The sequence below is a fragment of the Taudactylus pleione genome, unplaced genomic scaffold (assembly GCF_031769625.1).
Source record: "Taudactylus pleione unplaced genomic scaffold, aTauple2 ptg000341l, whole genome shotgun sequence".
Taxonomy (NCBI): domain Eukaryota; kingdom Metazoa; phylum Chordata; class Amphibia; order Anura; family Myobatrachidae; genus Taudactylus; species Taudactylus pleione.
This window is the reverse complement of record NW_028284742.1, coordinates 2534980-2558555: the sequence shown is the minus strand read 5'-3', so window position 1 is coordinate 2558555 and position 23576 is coordinate 2534980. Positions and strand designations below refer to the sequence as shown.

General features: G+C 45.3%; 1 protein-coding gene across 1 annotated transcript in view; it reads right to left on the bottom strand.

Annotated features, from left to right (window-relative positions):
• Positions 1-23576, bottom strand: part of ABCA4 (ATP binding cassette subfamily A member 4) — a 363439-nt gene that overhangs the window by 131853 nt on the left and 208010 nt on the right. Inside the window, exons 18-20 of the mRNA XM_088443970.1 lie at positions 22775-22858; positions 21051-21116; positions 10750-10950 (exon numbers count right to left, since the gene is read on the bottom strand). Coding sequence (XP_088300096.1) covers positions 10750-10950; positions 21051-21116; positions 22775-22858 — 351 coding nt within the window. The remainder of the gene's footprint in view (positions 1-10749; positions 10951-21050; positions 21117-22774; positions 22859-23576) is intronic.

Here is a 23576-nt window from a genome sequence, read left to right as displayed (position 1 = left end):
AAATTGTTTAGATCAAACATTTAACAAACTTGTCTGACGACCATTTTCATCTGTTTTCTGGCATTTAGGAGCAACTTGCTGATCATCAGTTACTCCCATACGTTACCAGATTTTCATTCCAACCAATCAACTAGTTGGATGGTTGGACAGAAAATCTTTACGTGTGTACCCAGATTTATATTGACATATCGGAATAGAAATCTGATGATAATATTAAAACATAACTTTTATTAAATTAATTATAATTGGTGAAATATAACACATAAATGTGCAAACAAAATGCTATTTGAATTAAAATTGTTACTACCTCTGTTGCATATTATTTTACAATAAACTCTTAAATAGATATATTGTTGTTTGTTTGTGCTCTTGTTGACCGCTATATACTGTAAGATATGATTTGTGACCTATTGTGTATATGAAGCCTGATCACATATAAATGGGTCTACCAAGATATCACTATCCCAGGTTTATATCAATAATACATCCAGATATATAGATATACAGTTGACACTGTGATGATGCTCAGTCTCTAGGGAGAAATCAATATTTGTTGCTTATAATTGTTCTTCAAAGCACTAGAATAAGCCAGCCATATTATAGCGATAATATGAGCAAAGCTTGCTCTTCAAACAATGTTCTCGGTCTTCAACTGCCAAACTGCATGGGCTGCCATGGGGTGAACTGTAGGTACAGTAATGCGGGGGAGCCAACTTGAAAGTATAGTATATCTCCTACTTGCTTGCCTTTTCTGTGCTCTTTCACAGAACCAGGTGTCAATTGTAGCTCATCCAGTGTGGAAGGTCACTCACTGGAATATAACTCGACTTCAACTTTATCAGCAAAACCCTGCCAAAGATAGCTAATAAGGACTCAAATCTGATGCCAGAGTCTGAAATAAAAAGGATATACTGTCCCGAGTTAGTTCCTGATGTAAGTGTAGCAGGCTGGAGGCTGCAGAAGAACCTCTACCGGGCTCATCCAGGCTCATCAAAGGTCTTCTAGAAGGTGTCCAAAAAAACTGAACATGCCAAAGTTTATGCAGACAAAAGGGAAGTAATAAATGCCACCTTTACAGATTAAGCATTTCCGAGAGCAATTCAAAGTGTATTGAACACTGGTTAAGGAAGCCCCAGCATGCTTTAGGATCATGTTATTTCTCATAGGACTCGGAATCCTGAGCCGAGAGGTAGTTGGAGCTACTGTCAATGGATATGAAGATAAAGCATCATGCACTACAGGATTTCCTGCAGATAAAATAACTTTTAAATGTAATTCAAGCCCCTGGAGGCTGTTGCAGATTCTCCTCCTGTTTCTTAGTCATTTTAAATTGAATACGTGACTTTTGGACTTCATTAACGGTCAAGACATAATTCTCACTTCTGTGCAATGACACTTCATTACAATAATATATATAACAGTAATTCAACTTTACCATTTACTGCTAAGACTGTCAAGTTGTATCTTTGCGCTATTGCTAGGTGAGAGTATACATCCTCATATGCCTGATGGGTGCCAGGCACAGACACTACTGTTTTTGAGCTGGATACTATTTAAAAGAAATGTGACTTTTTAGAGCACAAATTAATCCAACTTTAAATGAGCTCCCATAAGTATAAGTGTACTTGTAAAAAAAATGTGCTTATTTATTTTGTGTATTAGGTTATTTTATGTACAGAATATCTTTACAATGTCATCTTGAAAAAAATACGATTAAAATACCTCTGCCCCCAAGCATTCCCAGCCATTATCTCATCACAGAGGTGCGCTGTTCTGCTCTTTTTCAGAACTACACTCCCAAGTCAGTACCCTTTTGATATTGTTGTTAAAATTGTTTTGGATGACCCTCCAATGTAGAACGTATTGCAAATCATTAAGTTTGAAAGTCTGTACAGTTAAAATAGGCAATAAACAAATGTCAAAACTAGCTAATAATTCTAATGCTTATGTGGGTTACAGATCAAAGGTTGACAGTAAAAGGATCTACAAGCAATAGGTCAACACCAGATGATCGACAGTCAATAGGTCGAGAGGGACAATAGATCGACGGGAACAAAAGGTCGACGCATGAAAAGTCAACATGGTTTTAGATAGATAGGTATAAAACATTGACATGTACAAAAGGTCGACATGGTAATTGTTGACACAAAGTTGTTCAACACTCTTTTTTTTTTAGGGTTAGACACTTACCGGAGGGTTAGGGTTAGGCACTAGGACGGATGGTTAGAGTCAGGCACTAGGACGGATGGTTAGAGTCAGGCACTTACCCTGATGGTTAGGCACCAAGGGAGGGTTAGGGTGAAGATTAGATTAGGTTAGAAAAAAAATGTGTGGACCTTTTGACCTTTTGTACCTGTCAACCTTTTATCTCTGTCAACCTAAAGGTTCTCAGAATGGAGGATTTTTAAATCACCCGTCAAAGTTTTCTCCAGCCTCCAGAAACAAATATAGGGGAGTAAGTAATAGAAACCAGAATTGGCCTTTAAATAACTATCAAAATAGTGATCAATCATTGTCATTACTTTTGATTCTAACTTCAAATTCTGAACACATGATGGACAAAGCTCACGGTGATCTAACAGTGGATTGCCTCAGCTTCAGTCACCACTGTGCAGAACTGGCTGTACTACCACGCATGAATAAGCTGCTAGCACTTTTAGACTCCAGGTAATGTGCAAATTGAGGCCTGATTGTATTTACTTTAAATACAGATGTCATCCTCTGATAAAAGAATGGCATTTCTTTTAGGTTACCATATCCAAAAATAGCTGAAGTAACATACAGAAAAGACTCCTGAAGGAGATGACATAAACCTCACTTTAGTCATTGTATTCATTCCTGCTGAATTCTTCTGTGTGGTGAGAGCAGGTCTCCAGGCAATTTGAAAATAAAGGTTAGGCCCACTTGGCCAGTATTATATTGATTGAATGACTAATATATTGTAAGCACTATTCTTAAATGTCATTATTTGGGTTCATTAGGCACCATTGCCTTTTGAAATGACTACTATCTTTTGTGTTGATTGCGGTCACTAGACTACAGACTTCACAGAAACTATGAGCACAGACCACCAACAATGTTCTCGATGTCAACCATATTTTCCAGGAATGGGCAGTCAGTTGCAAGCATGATTTCACCCATATAGACTACAAGGGCTTAAGCTAGGAGGTGTTTTCCTATACCCCAATATCTGGATGATAATGTCTCTTTGTGTGAAAAAGTAGGATCCTATTGACTTTTACAAAGTTCTAGCAGACAACCCAGAGCCGAACACATGCATAGGTGCTACTGCAAATGTGAGGAATAAAGACAGGCAGGTATTAATCCTGCCAGTAGTAGCTATCTATCTAACTCTCTGTCACAAGCCACACCATCGTAGGGACCTGACTGGCCATAAAAGGGGAGTTCTTCCTGGATTTGAGAGACTTAATTCAGACAGTTCTGATTAGTGTTTATTAGGGATGAGCGTGTTCGGATTTCTGAAATCCGAACCCCCCCGAGCCTCCCCGATCTGAGCCGGATACGAGTCAGGTTCGAGTTTTCCCGCCTGACTCGGATCTGAAATCGAGGCAAAACGCAATCATCCAGCTGTCGTATTCTCGCAGGTTTTGGATTCAATAAAAGGTCCCAGCGTCGGCGCCATTTTTCACTCCGGCTGTGGACAGTGAAACAGGAGGGTGGGAGTTGTGCTGCTGTGGTCATCCATAGGGGCTGTGTCCACTCCAAAGTCCACAGGGGCTGGCTGGGCTGTGTTGTGCAGTGTCCCATAAAGGCTGTAGCCCTAAAATGGTGCTGTAGTGTTGTCCAGGGGTGCTCTGTCCACCAGGGGTGCTCCCCCCAAGGGCAAAAAAAAAAAAATTTCTGTTTGTGTGTGCGATACCCGCACGTGCATCAACAAAGTAGTGCCAAGCGTGCGCCTGTGTCATGAGTAAAGGGCCGGCTGGCTCATCTGTTGAAGGGTGGTGTAACCCCCAAAGTGCGCTCCCAAACAAAAAAAAAAATCTTTTTCTGTGTTTGAGACTTGTGTGCGCTGTAGCCACACGTGCATCAACAAAGTAGCACCAACCGTGCACCTGTGTCATAAGTAAAGGGCCAGCTGGCTTGTCTGTTGAAGGGTGGTGTAACCCCAAAGTGTGCTCCAAATAAAAAAAAATATTTTTTTTTCTGTGTTTGTGACTTGTGTGCGCTGTAGCCGCATGTGCATCAACAAAGTAGTGCCAAGCGTGCGCCTGTGTCATGAGTAAGGGGCCGGCTGGCTCGTCTGTTGAAGGGTGGTGTAACCCCCAAACTGCACTCCAAAAAAAATGTAAAAAATCTTTTTATGTGTTTGTGACTTGTGTGCGCTGTAGCCGCATGTGCATCAACAAAGTAGTGCCAAGCCTGCACCTGTGTCATAAGCAAAGGGCCGGCTGGCTCGTCTGTTGAAGGGTGGTGTAACCCCAAAGTGCTTGAAAAAAAATAAATATATTTTTCTGTGTTTGTGACTTGTGTGCGCTGTAGCCGAACGTGCATCAACAAAGTAGCGCCAAGCGTGCGCCTGTGTCATGAGTAAAGGGCCGGCTAGCTCGTCTGTTGAAGGGTGGTGTAACCCCCAAAGTGCGCTCCAAAAAAAAAATCTATATATATTTTTCTGTGTTTGTGACTTGTGTGCGCTGTAGCTGCATGTGCATCAACAAAGTAGCGCCAAGTGTGCGCCCGTGTCATAAGTAAAGGGCCAGCTGGCTCATCTGTTGTAGGGTGGTGTAACCTCCAAAGTGCTTGAAAAAAAACAAAATTTTTTTTTCTGTGTTTGTAACTTGTGTGCGCTGTAGCTGCACATGCATCAACAAAGTAGCAGCGCCAAGCATGCGCCTGTGTCATAAGTCAAGGGCCGGCTGGCTTGTCTGTTGAAGGGTGGTGTAACCCCCAAAGCGCGTTCCAAAGAAAAAAAATATATATATTTTTCTCTGTTTGTGACTTGTGTGCGCTGTAGTCGCACGCAGGGGCGCCGAGAGGGGGTGAGCGGGTACTGTTTACCTGGGTCTGGGCTTCCTGAGGGTCCCGGCGCGGGCCCAGGTCTGGCGCCGCCCCCCCTCCCTTCTCTCATAGCAGCTCAGCACACAGCGTGTACTGAGCAGCAGTGGGAGATTACTTGTGGCTGCTGAGCAGCAGCCACAGCAGTCTCCTTTGCCTGTGTGGGGTGGAGCGATCACACTGATCGCGCCCCCCTGGCTTTGCGCCGCGCTGAGGGGCTTACAGTGCCCCCTCCCCGGCGCGCAGCAATAGTGTTTTTTTTTGTTTGCTCAAGGGGGCGTGGCCACACCTCTCCTGTGATCAGGCCACGCCCCCTCTGTACCTGGGCCCGCCAGGGCTCTCTACAGCCCTAGCCGCATGTGCATCAACAAAGTAGCAGCGCCAAGCGTGCGTCTGTGTCATAAGTCAAGGGCCGGCTGGATCGTCTATTGAAGGGTGGTGTAACCCCAAAGTGCCTGAAAACAAAACAAAAAAAAATGTCTGTGTTTGTGACTAGTGTGCGCTGTAGACGCACGTGCATCAACAAAGTAGCGCCAAGCGTGAGCCTGTGTCATAAGTAAAGGGCCGGCTGGCTCGTCTGTTGAAGGGTGGTGTAACCGCCAAAGTGCCTGAAAAAAGAAAAAAATCAATTTTTCTGTGTTTGTTTGCGCCTTAGCCGCACGTGCATCAATATCACATAAATGGTGGACAAAAATGTGTCCGATAAAAATAAAACAGGGAAAGATCAAGAATCACTTCCTCCTAGTGCTGAAGCTGCTGCCACTAGTCATGACATAGACGAAATGCCATCAACGTTGTCTGCCAAGGCCGATGCCCAATGTCATAGTAGAGGGCATATAAAATCCCCAATGGCAAAGTTCAGGAAAATGTCCTTAAAAAATAAATTTAAATCGTCTGAGGAGAAACGTAAGCTTGCCAATATGCCATTTATGACACGGAGTGGCAAGGAACGGCTAAGGTCCTCCCCTATGTTCATGACTAGTGGTTCAGCTTCACATGACGATAGAAGCCCTCCTCCCGCTACAAAAATCAAATGCGTTAAGCTGGCAAAAGCACAGCAAAGAACTGTGCTTTCTAATTCTAAGAAGATATCACAAATCCCCATGGAGAGTCCAAGTGTGGCGACGGTTGAGATGCCTGACCTTACCAACACTGGACGGGAAGAGGTGGCTCCTTCCACCATTTGCACCTGCTGATATTCAAATTGAAGATGTCACTGTTGAAGTACAACAGGATGAGGATATTGGTGCAACTGGCGCTGAGGAGGCAGTTGACATGGAGGATTCTGATGGTGAGGTGGTTTGTGTAAATCAGACACCGGGAGAGACAGTTGTTGTCCGTGGGATGAAAAAGCCCATCACGGTCATGCCTGGGCAGAAGACCAAACATTCCACCTCTTTGGTCTGGAAATATTTCTATCCAAATCCGGACAACAACTGTCTTGCCATATGTACCATATGTAAAGGTGGAATAAGTAGGGGTAGGTACATTAACCACCTAGGAACATCCTCTTTTATACGTCACCAGCAGCATGTTCATAAAAAGTTACTGTCAAGTTCAGAAACTGTGGCTAAGACCGTAAGCAGTCCAGGGACACCTAAATCCCTTTTTCCTGTTGTATCCAAGCGTCTGCAAACCACACTGTCAACTCCCTCCTCGTCAATTTCCTCCTCAGTCAGGATCGGAAGTAGTCCTGCAGGCCATGTAACTGGCATGACTGACTCTCCTATCCGGGATTCTTCAGGAGGATCCTGCATTGCTACAGCAGCTGCTGTCGCTGCTGCTGTTGCTGCTGGGAGTCGTTCATCATCCCAGAGAGGAGGTAGGAACACCATTACTTCTTTTACTAAGCAATTGACCCTCCAACAATCCTTAGCGAGAAGAATGAAGTAAGACAGCAGTCATCCTGAAGCAAAGTGGATAACTGAGGCTTTGACAGCTATGTTGGTGTTAGACGTGCGTCCGGTATCCGCCATTAGTGCAGTGGGATTTAGACAATTGATGGAGGTAGTGTGTCCCCGGTACCAAATCCCATCTAGATTCCACTTAACTAGGCAGGCGATACCGAGAATGTACAGAGATGTCAGAAAAAGTGTCCTCAGTGTCCTAAAAAATGCGGTTGTATCCAATGTCCACTTAACCACGGACATGTGGACAAGTGGAACAGGGCAGACTAAAGACCATATGACTGTGACAGCCCACTGGGTTGATGTATTGCCTTATGCAGCAACAACAGCAGCATCACCAGTAGCAGCATCTCAGAAATGCCAGCTCGTTCCAAGGCAGGCTACGCTGTGTATCACCGGTTTCAGTAAGAGGCACACTGCCGGCAACCTCTTAGAGAAACTGAGGGAAATCATCGCCCAATGGCTTACCCCACTTAAGACTCTCCTGGGGATTTGTGATATTTGACAACGCCACCAATATTGTGCGGGCATTACATCTGGGCAAATTCCAGCAAGTCCCATGTTTTGCTCACATAACAAATTTGGTGGTGCAGAATTTTCTGAAAAACGACAGGGGCGTGCAGGAGATGCTTTGGGTGGGCCGAAAAATTTCTGGCTACTTTCACCATTCAGCGACTGCGTGCCGAAGACTGGAGCACCAGCAAACACTCTTGAACCTGGCCTGCCATCACCTGAAGCAAGAGGTTGTGACGTGGTGGAACTCAACCCTCTATATGCTTCAGAGGATGGAGAAGCAGCAAATACATCCACCTATGACATAGGCAAAGGAGGGGGTCTGCACCTGACTCAAGTGCAGTGGAGAATGATTTCCGTGTTGTGCATGGTTCTCCAACCCTTCGAATTTGCCACACATGAAGTCAGTTCAGACACTGCCAGCTTGAGTCAGGTCATTCCCCTCATCAGGCTTTTGCAGAAGCAGCTGGAGAAAGTGAAGGAGGAGCTAAGGCGGAGCGATTCCACTTGGTATGTGGGACTTGTGGATGAAGCCCTTCATTCGCTTTGCCAGGATTCGAGGGTGGTCAATCTGTTGAAATCAGACCACTACATTTTGGCCACCGTGCTCAATCCTAGGTTTAAAGCCTATGTGGAGTCTCTCTTTCCTGCCGACACAAGCCTGCAGAGGTGCAAAGACCTGCTGGTGAAAACATTGTCAGCTGAAGGAGAACGTGACACGTCAACAGCTCCTTCTTCATTTTCTCCCGCAACTGGGGCTGCCAGGAAACAACTTAGGTATCCTAAGCAACCCGCTGGTGGTGATGCAGGGCAGACAGTACCAAGTTTGGACATCTGGTCCAGACTGAAGGACCTGGCAACAATTTCTGACATGTCTACTGTCACTGCATATGATACTGTCAACATTGACAGAATGGTGGAGGATTACATCGGTGACAGCATCCAAGTAGGCATGTCAGACAGTCCGTACCTGTACTGGCAGGAAAAAGAGGCAATTTGGAGGCCCCTGTACAAACTGTCTCTATTTTACCTAAGTTGCCCCCCCTCCATTGTGTACTCCGAAAGAGTGTTTAGTGCAGCCGGGAAACTTGTCAGCGAAAGGCGTAGGAGGTTGCTTCCACAAAATGTGGAGAAGATGATGTGCATCAAAATGATTTAGCAATTCTTCCAATGAGACCAGCCTCCAGAAAGTACAGAGGGACCTGTGGTGGTGGATTCCAGCGGGGACAAATTAATACTCTGTGAGGATGAGGATGTACACAACACTGAAGAGGATGAGGAATCGGTGGATGAGGACGACATCTTACCTCTGTAGAGCCAGTTTGTGCAGGGACAGATTAATTGCCAGCTTGTTTTGTGGGGGCCCAAACGAACCAATAATTTCAGCCACAGTCGTGTGGCAGACCCTGGCGCTGAAATGATTGGTTTGTTAAAGTGTGCATGTCCTGTTTATACAACATAAGGGTGGGTCGGAGGGCCCAAGGACAATTCCATCTTGCACCTGTTTTTTTCTTTGCATTATGTACTGTTTGGGGCCTAGTTTTTCAAACTGCCATCCTGTCTGCCACTGCAGTGTCACTCCTAGATGGGCCATGTGTTTGTGCCGCCCACTTGTGTTGCTTAGCATAGCCATCCAGCTACCTTTGTGCAACCTTTTATCCTAAAAACAATATTGTGAGGTGTGAGGTGTTCAGAATAGACTGGAAATGAGTGTAAATTAATGTTATTGAGGTTAATAATAGCATAGGAACAGAAAAACACACAAATTCTGTGATTTTAGCTGTTTTTATGCTTTTTTCCAAAAAAATACAGATCCAAAGCACAAAACCCAGAACCCAAAACACGGAAGGGTGGTTTTGGCAAAACCAATCCAGATCCAAGACACGAAGAAAGATCCAGATCCAAATCACGAAAAGTGGCTTGTGCACACCCCTAGTGTTTATGTCTCCTGTTGTACTGGCCACGATTTCTTACAAGGAGATGAGGCTATGCTTACTCTCTATCTCTCACTCATATATATGTCCTGCAGTGTATCTTGAAGAAAATCTTACCAGGATGGAGCGCTATGTAGTAATGGAAAAGAATAGCATCAAAAGTCCTGGTGACAGAGTGACAGTTTATGAAGTGGCTCTGCCATATCATACAATATGTATCACCATTGTGTGACGCAGCATAAAGTGTGTGAAAGCCCAGTTCATAAACAGCAACTTTAGTGTTTTTATTTCCCAAAAATAAATGTTTCAAGAATGGAGGATTTTTAAAATACCCATCAAAGTTATTTCTTGCCTTCAGCCTCAAACTATAACATAATCTGCCTGTGGTATGGGTATGATGGGTTCGATTCCCGTCAGCGGCAGCCCGACAGGAGCAGAGTGCGACGCAGCGGAAGCCCGACAGCGCTGGAAATCCCAATCGTGTATAGGTAAGTATCCACTAACCTAACCTAACCCTAACCCTCCTTAGGGGTGCCTAACCCTAACTTCCCCCCCAAGTGCCTAACCCTAACTACCCCCTTCCCCGCTACCTAAACCTAAGTCCCCCGGCGGGGTGCCTAACCCTAAGTCCCCCCAGGGGGTGCCTAACCCTAACCCTCCCTCCCCCAACCCTAACCCTAACCCTCCCGGGGGGGTGCCTAACCCTAAGTCCCCTCCCCCCCGAGCGGCTGTCCGCTCGCGGCGCCCGGCGTCGGGGAAATGCGGGCGTCTACATCTAGACGCCCGGCATTTCACCCATGCCGGGATAAGACAGTCGGGAAGCCGGCTGCCGGTATATAGGCAGTCGGCTTACCGATTGCTTCCCCTGCCTGTTGTCCCCTTTTAGCATTTCAGGTCCTAAGTACATGCATAGGTTACATGCTGGATAAAGTATGCCTATTTGATTCCAAAACTTCTAAATTCATCTATTAGTACATGATATATTTAAAATTTCCTATATAAGTTTTTAGTTTTATAAACTAACAATAATAATTTAGATTGATAAAATAATAATATATGATGGGATGCGAATAAAATACAGATGGCAGGGATTCTGGCGGAGGGAGGGTTAGGGTATATAGAGGGGGAGGGTTAGCACATCGATCGACATAGTGTCGGAACTCTAACCCTGTCGGGATGCCGGCATCGGGATTCTTACAGCCGGGATCCCGAATGCCGGCATCCCGTACCCAAACCCTATATGATTAATGTTATCACACAAAAGGGAGGAGATAATAACACACGTATATATATAATCTAAGGATTCTGGTGTATCATTGGATCTACTTTCAGGTGTCATTAATCTAAACAGAAAGTATCATATTGCTAATATAGGCTTTTACCATACGCCATTTCATCCTTATCTTGTCTCTCCTTTTCCTGTTCATCTTTCTTTTGCTTCTCTTCTTTCTCCTTCTCTTTTTTAGCTTTATGTTTGCAAGTATCCTTGTCCTTAAGTTTGTTGTCACAGACTTTTTTCGGAGACACAACTTTTTCTGCTGGGTCTTCTTTAGCATACACAGGTGGGCAATCAGGAGGTTTATCTAAGAATATAAAGTATATATCAGATAATCAAATGCCACTAAAAGATATAATAAACTGACATACTCCTTTAATACTCATGCAGTAAGTCAACAGGACCCCCCCACACTGCCAGCTGAAGTGTACTTTATATGAAGGTATCTGCTACTTTCAAAGTGATCAGCACAAATGAATGACCATGCCCCTAAACTGAGTGAAGATCAGAAATGGTTGCAGAATGTTTCCCTGTTCAAGCATCAAACACACAGGGAAGATTGTGGGATATATACGTTACAGTGACCAGTACATGTAAACATAACATGGAGTATAAACAAGAAGATTCTAGAAGTACACTATCACAGCAAAGAAAGACTACACAGTAGCAAATTAATATACACTGCCACCTACTGTTCATTCAGTGTAGATTCTCAAGTAATACTTTGCCTGTAGCTGTTGTTGTTCTACAACAAGAACTGCATCTCCTGCTTTCCACCTTACAAATAAGCCAGACTTTTAATAACCAAAAATGCTTAAGGTTGTTTTAAGAAACAGTGTAATAATAGCATAGACCAACTATTTTACAGTGTGTGACCCAAATGTTGTTCACCAATTAAAATATTGGGTTCTATTTTCACTAATTATCATGCTATTTCTCTTAAGTGAAATAGGACTGTGAACAGTAAGTAAAGTGTAGGTAAGTACTCTGGACACTTTTCCAGAACCAAACCGGAAGATCAGAAGCAATGACAGATGACTCCTCAGCATGCATCCAACTAAAGGATCACAACAGCAACAACAAACTAAGGGCCTGATTCATTACCGATCACAACTGCGATTTTGCACGCAGTAGGGCAATTGTTGTCCCTGCGCATGCATATGCATCGCAGTGTGTGTGCACGAAGGTCTCACTGCGATCGGACTGCGATTACAGTGACTACGCAGACCCATCACAGAGTGATTGACAGGAAGCGACCATTTGGGGGTGGTGACAGTGGGGTGGTCAGTGAAACGCAGGTGTGCCAGTACATTTTAACGCCATTACAGGGGCATGCATAAATTAGCCACTGCAATGCCATATGCAGCTTGGGCTTTCACTGCGTGCAATGAGGTTAGCAATTCCTGAGAAAGGTCAGACCTTATGCAAGTGAGCGCGAGGCTCTGATGGTACTCCATGTTACCAATGATTTTGCAGACTTGCAAAGTATTGCAGATATGTGTAAGGGAAAGTGGGCGTCCTTATGTTAGGCTGCAATGGCTTCTTTTCCAGAGCACTGGTAATGTCATATAAATGGCAGTCTTTTCTGTGTTAGTTGCTGTGCTATGTATGGTTTAATAAGTGTGTTTTCTTTCCGCTTACCAAGCATTTTAAGCATTTATTTTATTTCTTTTTTTCATTACAGCTGTCACACTATACATTGCCAATTTCAACATATCACAAATGTGTTTTACTTTTTCAACAACATACGGTGCTGCTACACACAGGCCCGGTACTTGGGAAGGGGTGGCCAAGCATTTGGGGCGTAACCACTCTCCCATTGTGAAAATCGGGTCCCATGTATAAAAGATGCACCTGCTGAGGGGGTGTACCACACTATCCTGAAAGTGTGGTTGTACCTATAGCACCACTCAGGGCCGTAGCTAGGGTAGTGCGGCCGGTGCCATGGCACAGGGCACCACAGGTCAGGGGGCGCTGTTTGGGCCTTTCAAATTTCTGTTTATTATCATTCTTGCTTGTAGCTTCCTCTTATTTCATCCCCAGCATCTCTTGGCCTCTCCTATCTCTTCCCTGGCCGTTCCCCATGAGGCCATTCCCCTTTTTTGGGTGCATTATGTCCCTTTGAAAAATGAGGGGCGCGCCAATGCTCTTTCTGGCACAGGGCACCAAAAAGTCTAGTTACGGCTCTGGCACCACTGCAGACAAGGTACCCGCCACCTCCCTCTAAGCACCTCTGTTTGATGTGTTAACTTTGCATTTGTTTCCCCTTTTTACTTCCACATAGCCCAGCGACCCTTCTTTGGCTCCCTCAGCCATTCACCCCCCTATGGTCTCTATGACTGGCCTCAGACGCTTTGGACTCTTCAGCAAAACCCTCCCCCATAGGTCCAAAAACATGGACTAAGTCCTCCATGTTCCACACCTTTCCTACTCTCTTTTCTGCAATTACAGATAGTACTGATATTAGAAACTACATTTCTCTTAACACTGACCCTACCATCTCTCCCTTATTACTTTGGAATGCCCATAAAGTAATGATCTGGGGTGCATTAATTAGGGTTGCAGCCCACACTAGGAAAGTCAAAGCCAAGAGACTTCTAGAACTTAAGGATCTCATTGCCCAGTTAGAAAGGTTACATAAAATCTTAGGCTATAAGCACGTTTATTGCAAGCTTGTAGCTGCTAGGAGCGAGCTTGGCCTCCTACTTACGGCGAAAGCTGAGACCTCTCTTAAATGGCTTAACCAAACCTTTTAAGAAAAAGGTTACAAGGCTGACAGGTTGCTGGCGTCCAGATTATGATCTAAAATTTCACAGAACAATGCTCTGATGATCAAATCTCATTCAGGAAGATCTATTCGCTATCCTACCCAAATCACTGAGGAGTTCCAGAGGTTTTATGTTATGTTGTATATTTATAACCTCTCATCTTCCGCAGATTGGCCCTGAATCAGACCCGCTTGCTGCCGCAGGCGGCTCGCAGTGCCTGTGGGCAGTTTTTTTCTTGTCTCCAGGCCGCGCGCAAAGCTGTGGGTGTCCACCCACAGCTTGTGCGAGCGGGCTGGAGACCGTCACGATTATTGCGACCATCGGGCTTTCGACGAGACCCTGGGGTAGGGTCTCGGCTGCCGCAAGCCAGAGTGGACTTCCTGCTCTAATAGAGCAGGAAGTCCACTGCTGACATTACCAGTGATGTCATTAACCCCACCTACAAACGCCAGGCGTTCCTAAGGGAACACTTGCGTTTGTCCGGCCACCCACAAAACGGGGCGAGCTGTCAATCAACATTGACAGCTGCCCCGTCTTATTGCGAGCCCCGCAGCGACTGAACTTTAGTCGCACAGGGGGGCTCGCGCACGCCGGACATGGCACGTGCGCAGTAGGGAACCATCGAGCCGCTTGCAAGCGGCTCTGAATCGGGCCCATAGTCCTCCCCTTCTGCGGACTCTGGGTCTGATTCATTAAGGATTGCTATTGCGTTCGCAGCTCCGTAATCCCACGCAGGTCTGCTGCGCAAATATGCTAATGCTTGCAATTGCAATGCCATCACACTGTCTGCATAGAGACGCCCACTGCCTCCCAGTACCGCTATCTCACATACCTTGCAAACCTCCACAAACATCAGTAACATCGAGTACCACTGGCCCCTTGAGCACAATTACAGCAGCCTTGACCTTACTTACAAATTGCTAACCTCATTGCACGCAGTGAGTATGCACTTAAAATGGCTAATTTATTCACGCCCACGCAACGGCGTTCAAACGGACAGACACACCTGCATTTTTCCGACCACCCCCCGTCTCCACCCCCAAATGCTCACTGTCTGTCAATCACTCTGCGATTGCTGTACGTGGTCTGCTTGATCACAGTGCGATTGCAGAGGTGCCTTCGGGCAATACGCAACAATTGGCCAACTGCGAGCGCTGTTGCAGTTGCGATCCCTAATGAATCAGGCCCTCTATACATAATTTTCTGTTCCACTGTCATCTACCTAAATTATCTGCCAAATTGAGGTGCAGGAGATCTCTGATTGATGTTATTACTTATTAAGGGCCTTAAAGCTAATAAAACCCCAGGCCCTGATGACTTTATGACCCCCTGTTATAAAACCTTTATCTTCATACTCTATCCCTGTCTTGCAGAGGTGTTCAATGATGTATCTGATGGCTCCTTCATTAGGGAGGCTCTTGAGGCTAGAATTATTGTTATCCCTAAAGAAGGGAAAGATGCCTCCAACTGTGCTCACTACAGACCCATCTCATTGTTGAATGCTGACATCAAGATTTATACAAAGATCCTTACTAATCGCTTAAACTCATTCTTATCCAGCCTAGTTCACAGTGATCAAGTAGGTTTTATAAGTGGGAGGTAGGCCAGAGACAACACCAGGTGGGTGATTTGTCTTATCCACTCTATTAATACTGCCCATACCCTGTTCTTGGTGCTCTCCCTCAACGCTGAGAAGGTCTTCGACAGGATTAGCTGGTCTTTCATGATACAAACATTCCATGCATTTAGCCTTGCCGATAACTTTATTCAGGGCATCCAGGCCCTATACTCTGCTCCTTCAACCAGGGTTTCGGTGAATGGACTTCTATCTTCCCCTTTTTCTATTACAAGTGGCACTAGACAGGGATGCCCTTTGTCACCCCTGATCTTTGCTTTGATCATTGAACCACTAGCTGCTCAGATCTGCCTCGATCCGGATATTAGAGGAATGTTCTTTGGTAGGAAGGAATACAAAGTGTCCCTCTTTGCCAATGATGTACTCTTAATCCTAACTTCTCATATTCCTCTCCCAAAAGTTTTTCAGACACTGTCTGCATTTATTATTATTATTATTATTATTATTATTATTATCATTTATTTATATGGCGCCACAAGTGTTCCGCAGCGCCTTACAAAGTACATAGACAAATAAGTAATCAGTGACTTACAATACAATCCAATACAACACAATACAATACAGGACATAGATAAACATTGCTATATTAGCGACCTTTACACCCGCATAAGCAGCCAGGTGTTAGTTGCCCTAGTGGGGAGTAAGAGATAAATTAAATTACAGTAGGGAGAAGCACAAGAGGGTAGAGGGCCCTGCTCGAAAGAGCTTACATTCTTTAAGGGAGGGGAAGACAAACAGGAGTGACACAGATGGGGTAGGCGGGGAGAAAGGAAGATGTAGCAGCAAGTTAGGATGAGAGCTGGAAGGCTTTAATGAAGTAGTGGGTCTTAAGAGCTTGTTTGAAAGATTGTAGAGAGGTACAGAGTCTGATGGGGAGAGGGAGGGAGTTCCAAAGGTGAGGAGCAGCACGGGCAAAATCTTGGAGGCGGGAGTGGGAGGAAGTAATCAATTGGCATGAAAGGCGGCGTGTATTAAGTGAACGAAGAGGGCGGACAGAAGAGTGAAGGGAGATGAGATCAGAGATGTAAAAGGGAGAGGAATGGGTGAGGGCTTTGTAAGTGAGTGTGAGAGCCTTGAATTGGGTTCTGAAAGGGAACGGGAGCCAGTGGAGGGGAGGGGAGGCAGATGTAGAGCGTTTGGAGAGGAAGATGAGCCGAGCAGCAGCATTGAGCACAGACTGGAGAGGAGAGAGATGGGATTTGGGGAGGCCAGCTAGGAGAAGGTTATAGTAGTCCAAATCTGGACATGACCAGTGAATGTACAAGGGTTTTGGTAGCATCCTGGGTGAGAAAGGGTCTGATCTTGGAAATATTCTTGAGATGGAAACTACAGGACTGCGAGAGGTTCTGAGTGTGTGGTTTGAAGGAGAGGGAAGAGTCCAGGATGACTCCAAGACAACGCACTTTAGTACTCTATCAGACTATAAGATAAATCTCTATCACCTTCAACATACCACCCACGGCCTTAGATCTCCTGCACCATAATTATAACTTCACCTGGTGCTCTTGTAAACTTTCTATCATGTCGGTCCCGAACTAAGGCCTGCAATACCTATGAAATTGGACAATACAGCCATAGAGAAAAATATGTTCTGTTGAAAAATGTGACCTTATGTTTATATTGTCTTTAAACTCTTTGGTGACTTTTAAAAGCATTAAAATGCTATTTTCAATATGTTCAATGACCCAATCCTGTGAAGTGGAAACAGTTAATAGTGCTGTATGCTACTGCATTTATGTTTCTACTTTACCATAAGGCTGGGGCCTGATTTTGAGCTGTACGCTAATGTCGCAGCTGCTGCTGCAAACGTGTACACAGAAGCTATGTGTCGCAGCCGCTGGGAGATGTATTAAGATGCCCACTTGCGGCTTTGCAAGATTATTGCAGTCCTGAATGAGTCTATTGTCTTGCGGAATGGCCATGGGAATTGAGACGCCGGAGCCATATTTTTCGCGTACAGGATCGCAGATGCAGGATGTGACACTCCCCCAAAATGGTTGCGACAAGCCTGCGTTCTTTGTTGGCACTCCTTGTTACGTCCTCCAAACATTGGACTTGCGTACAACTCTGAATCAGGCCCCTGATTCAGATATGGACACAATGTCAATGTTGAACGCAGTTAATCTCTATTTATGCTACTTCGCATGCACCAAAACCGCACTTTGCACGTATAGTTATAAAGGTCGTAGTGAGGATTTTTTCGTAAAGTGATCGACGGGTAGTCAGCGTTTGGGGGAGGCAACTGGTGGTGGCTATAAAAAAGCAGGCATGTCGAGACCTGTTTCTGTGATTGCTCTAGGGAGCCTCTGCAAATACGTTCACAGCTGGAGAGTTCCCATCGTTTTAGGACAGCTGCTCTGTCTGAGACAGCATAGGATTACTCATAAATTCAATGTGTGACTGATGTTTCCAATTTTGTACATAAAAGGTGGCTTTGAGATGCTGGAGGTGGGTGCACAAGACATAAGCTAAGTCATTAGCATATTTTCGCAAGTCCGCTGTGTACAGAATCACAGTCGCAGAGGCAGATTTCGCCGTCGGGAAAGTTCCAGCTGGGCCGGTCCCTTGAACTCCTCTGCTGGCTTGGCTGACACTGCCTGCCGGGCCGGGTCGACACTGCCTGCAGGCTGCCGCGCTCCCAAGATTTGCGTTCCACTGTGGAACGCAAATCGGAAGGTCCCAGCTACACCATCACTGTACTGTGCCTGTACTGTGTACCTCCTCTCCCTCAGGGTTGCGGATAGATCCCCTTTTGGCTCAGCCCTATCCTCTCGCTGTCAGCTCCCTCAGCCTTAACCTCCCGCCGTCAGCCCCCCTATCTCTATGGAATGATCGAGGCCTGGCCATACTCCGGGGCTGCGGGAGCCGAGGCGGAGCATGCAGGGTTGAAAGGGCAAGGGGTGTGTGCAGGCTGCAGCTGTGTAGAGTAGGAGCCAGAGGAGCAGGATGTCAGGCGGGTGGCAGAAGCTAGCCACTCCCTGGCTGTTGTCAGTGTGAGAGAGGGACGGCGGTCAGGACCCATGTGGATAGAAGGTGACCCCCAGCCCAGAGTGGAGGTGATTCATGTTCAGCTTTCTACTTTCCAGCCCATCCACTTATTCCCACCACTACTCCCACCCTGCTCCTCACTACTACTCCCATCTTGCCCCTGCTTATCACTTTTTCTCTCATCCTGCCCGAACTACTACTATTCCCACCCTGCCCCCTGCTCCACACTACTATTCCCATCCTGCCCCTGCTTTCCACTATTAATCCCATTCTGCCCCCTGCTCCACACTACTACTCCCATTCTGCCCCTGCTTTCCACTATTAATCCCATTCTGCCCCTAACTACTATTATTCCCAGCCTGCCCCCTGCTCCGCACTACTTCGATTCCAAGCCTGCCCTGCATTACTACTACTTCCATGCTGCCCCCACTTCCCACTACTATTCCCATCGTGCCCCAGATCTGCACTACTACTACTCCCAACCAATCATCTGCTTCCCACTATTAATACTCCCATCCTGCTCCCTGATCCACACTACTACTACTCTCGTCCTGCCCTCTGCATCCCGCTACTACTACATTCTGATCCCAGCGGTGGCAGATTGTATGGAGCTCATGCTCCAGGAGCTGGCTTCGGTGGTGGCGATTCACTAACCAGACTACCCCATGACCTCACAATACAGTACCCACCCTAACTACCATCTCTGCCTCTGGAACATACCTGTAACCCGCCCTACCCCCAGGCCTCCATATCTTACCCTACTGTCACGCTGGGAGGCGGTTTTCTGGAAGCTGAGGCCTGAGGCTGCGGGAGAAAACGGAGGCGAGGGGCCTGAATGTACGACCTCCGCATCCACGGGTCTTGGTCATTGGCGAGACCTAGTCAAAGGTGCGGAATCTAACCCACGAGATGGTGTTCGCCAGTGATCCCACCAATCGGTATATGGGCTTGAGCTGCACCTCGTAAGCAGGTCGCGGTCCTTTGACTATGTGACCAAAGCCTGCGGGAAAAAGGAGAGACGAACACTCGTGGCCCAAAGGGTCTGTGCCAGTAAGGGGCATATAGGGACACTGTACTTGAGGTACAAGGAGGTGTGTACTGCGGACACACTCTACCGGGTTGCCGGTTAGAAAGAGTGCACCACGGTGCAATACTGTAACACGTAGGTAGGGACCACAGAGTCCAGTAACGAGATGGGTAGTGGTACTGGAGCCAGCCAGAGATTATGACGCTGGAGAGGTGGGTACGTATAACTACACTCAGGCTGTGATGGTAAAGCACTGGTGAAATGGATAGTATACTGCACACAGGCGGCGGTGGTAACGCACTGGTGGAATGGAGGTATACTGCACACAGGCGAGGTGGTAACGCACTGATGAGATGAATGATATAGCTGCACACAGGCTGAGGTGGTAAAGCACTGGTGAGATGAATGATATAGCTGTACACAGGCTGAGATGGTAAAGCACTGATGAGATGAATGAAATAGCTGCACACAGGCTGAGATGGTAAAGCACTGGTGAGATGGATGATATAGCTGCACACAGGAATAGATCACTGGAAGCAAGGGAACCTGGAACGAGAGACCACTAGTAACACTAGCAGCGACAATGGTTGTTCAGGCAACTACCTGATACACAGGAGCCGGATATATACCCCTGGAAGCCTACTGATTGGTCCACAGCGTCAGCTGACCGGCCAGACTGTCAGGGAAGGAAGGATAGTCAGAGAAGGAAGTGTCATGGCGGCGCCCATGACAGGAACTCCGATCCCCGCGCACCAGGCCGCCCGAGACACCAGCATCAGGGAGAATGCTCAGCACCTCCCACATCGCCGCACCAGCCGCCCGACTGCCCGGGAGGTCAGAGGAAGCCGGCGGGACGGTAAAGGACGGCCGATCCCCGGCTGAACTCTGACACCTGCTCCCTGGCCCCTTAGACATACAATATCACCCCAGGCCAGGGACATACACTACCCACCATACCTCCTGTTCACAGGGACGTACACTGCATGGGGTTCAATTTGTTTTTATTATTCCTGTGGGGGGGGTGGGGTGTGTGTGGGGGGGTTATTGTCAGTCTGTATTATTGCTTTCTGTAGGGGCCAATGTGATTGTTTTTTTATCTGTGGGGGCTAATGTTTTTTCTTCCTGTTGGGGGTCAGTGTGTTTTATAGATTTCTGTAGGGGCCAATGTGTTTGTTTTTTTGTCCTCTGGGGGTCAATGTGTTTTATTCTTTTCTTGTGGGAGCCCATGTCTTTTATTGCTTTCTGTAAAGGCCAATGTGATTGTTTTTTGCTGTGGGGGGACAAAGTGTGTGTTTTTTCCTGTGGGGGCCAATGTGTTTTATTTTTTTCTTGTGTATTGCTTTTCATGTGTCTGAGTTACACCTCGCATGTGCCCCGATGATGTTTGTACAGAGTTGCAGTACAGATTCAGACACAGGCACCAAGAAGTGTATTAGAAATGTTTTGGGAGTTCCTGGGCGGTTACAGGGGGTTGGCTATAGAGACGCCGAATTGCTCACATTGGAGGCCGTACACAGACGGATGATCTGCATCTAGCATAGGGCTGGGGAAAGTTTAACTGATGCGACCGATGGTGGTGTCTAAAGATGCACAAAGCATGATTGCAATGTCTGTAGACACTGGATGTCTCAGTCCTTCCATATTGGAAAGCACGTATGTACACCAGGGAAGGCCATTGTAGTGTCATTAGCATAAAGTCGCAGACCCAACTGCATAAGGCACAAGAAAGGCTGCAACTGCGTCCAATGCAGATTCAGGCCCTATGAGGAGGGGTCCCGTCCCCCTGGACAGACCCCACACCCTCAAAAGACCCCGCCTCCATTAGGGCTGCTTCCATAAATTTCCCGGGCCTGTTTTACATCCCAATCCACCCCTGCGCAGTCATGATGGGATTTACATCCATCTCTAAATCAGGCCCCATATACTGAATACTGAGGCAATTTAACCTCAATGTTTCATACATTATGTTTCCCTCTACGTGTTCTTACCTGTTCCATCTCCCTGGTTTTCCTCCATATGTTCATGGATCGAGAGCTCAGTTTCTACTGAATCAGCTATGGGTGACAAGTCAGAAAAACTTTGTGTAAGTAATGGCAACTAATACAACTGCAACATGAAATATATTATAGGAATGTTTCTCATAAGCAACATTCTTTAGGGGTATTTTCCAAAACTATATAGCAGGATTTCTAATATAAGGTTTTTGTGTTTTTACCAGTGCCATTTAAAGCTTATTTACAACCAAAATGTAAACATTAGGGAGGAGATACAATTAGTGATGAGGTTCCATCGGACCTGAGGTTAATGTATTGGCTAGGAGCTTGGTTAACTGTTTAAGATCCACGCGTAGGCGTGAGATGGCATGTAGCTTGCACACTGATTGGCATTCTCTTGCTAAGGCCACTAGGTTCACCATGGTGGTGCCGTCACTTTTTAACTTTGGAGGCTTGAGTTAAAAAAAAGGTTTAATAGAAGATGAGAGAGAGAACCAGGGTTAAGTTCTTATAATAGGAGATTGTAAAGTCATCAGGACCTGGGGCAACATTGTTTTTGTGAGTTTTTATGGTTTGATGAAAGTCCCTAGTGGAGATCTCCGTGTTTAGGAATATAATTTGGGATGCAAAATAGAAGGTGCTATGGCAGTGACCAAGGTATTTATTGATTCTATGTTCAAGCTCCCTAGGGGAGAGGCTGGCACGTATACGCCGTAAAAATCCCAGAATTGATCTGCAGTTTTTTGGAGATAGCAAGCCTATTATTTAATCAAAATATATCTCTTCATACAAGACAGACTACACTTGCCATGCATGTGCAATATCAGACATAAGATTGTTGGACTCTAATTGCATGTTTACTATACAGACTTCAATCAAATTGCTCTTGGATGAAAATTGTCATCCACATATATTGTTTAACAACGCAAGTAAAACATTTGTATTGAATGATGGGACTGATGCCTGTTCCCACCAGTCTATGCGGCGCAGTATCACCAGGGCAGCCCATTTTTGTTCAGCTGGCTCATTGTCATTTTATAGATAAATTGCAACTAAAGGTGTGTTTGCATTGCTGCAATATGGCGGTGCGGACCAGATTTGAGGCACCCTATAAATAAAGTTTAGTAATAATAACAATAATAATAATACTAAAAATAATAAGTGGAGACTAAAAAAAATATATAAATTATACTTTTCACCAGATATTGATAAATTTACTACATAGTAACATTCATACTTTCATAGTGGATTGTATTATAAATTGACAAGTCCATACAGATTAAGGCGATAACGATTTCTAATGAAAGGGCTCACTAGAATTAAGTTTTGGGGGCATTAATGGGATTTTTCAGAGTTCATTTAATTATAACCACTATACCACTAATTTTGTACCAATTGCCAGACAGAAACATGCTCTGTTTAGTTAGAATTTTCAAGCAGACTTGGAGCAATACAGTCAAGCAAGAATAAACTCTCAAGATAAGCTTATATCCTATTATTGTACATTAAAATGAGCTCACTTTCCTTGAATGTGATTCTTCTAATTAGCATCAAAGTCATTCAGATGACTCAGTTTCTAATGATTCTATAATAATAATTGTAGGCCTATTAGGAGTTCAAAGCAATCCAATAATATTCCCACTGTACAGTATCTAATCTTTTTAACAGGGCACACAATGACTCTACATTGTATTTTTATCTCAGAAGACATTGCTTACCATCCCCTTCAGAGGGGCTCACAAATGTACACCAATATGTTGGCAGGAATGCGAAATACCATGGTTTTGGGATGCCGTATTCCCCTAAAAGACATAAAATGGTATATAAATGCAGGATATGTACAATAAAATGTATTATATAACTCATATAATGGGAACTGTGTAAAGGTGCTACACACAGAAAATTTGAAATCAAAAGAATTTTGCCTATTTAGATCCATACGTATACAGTTTTGCTTGGCTCTGTAGTTCTATTGGCATACAAATGCTTGTTATTTTCAGACAGGACACAAGGAAAAATAGATATACAAAGATTACAAAGTTTTAAAATACTTTATACAAATACAAAAATAAAAATTTAAAAAATATCAAGGCAAAGCTGGTCCTAGCCAATTTGGTGCCCTAGGCAAGATTTTGGCTGGTGCCCCCAGCAGATATGTGTGTGCACATATATTTATTTATTTGTGTGAAAGACCAGCCAGAAGGAATTTTATATATATATATATATATATATATATATACTGTGTGTGTATATATATATATATATATATATATATATATATATATGCCCAGCCCCAGGTCACCAATGGCTCTCCATTCCAGTAGCACAGCCAGGCAATCACAGTCACTCAACCCCAGGTAGCCGTGGGGTAGTCGCCTGGCCAGCTGCACCGTCACTATGTCACAGCTGGCAGCTTCAGAACTGTGAGATGGCCCTTAAAGCATTTCAGATGCCCTAGGCATTTGTTTAGAATGCCTATGTCTAGGGCCGGTATACAAAAGCAAAAGACATAACAAGTGG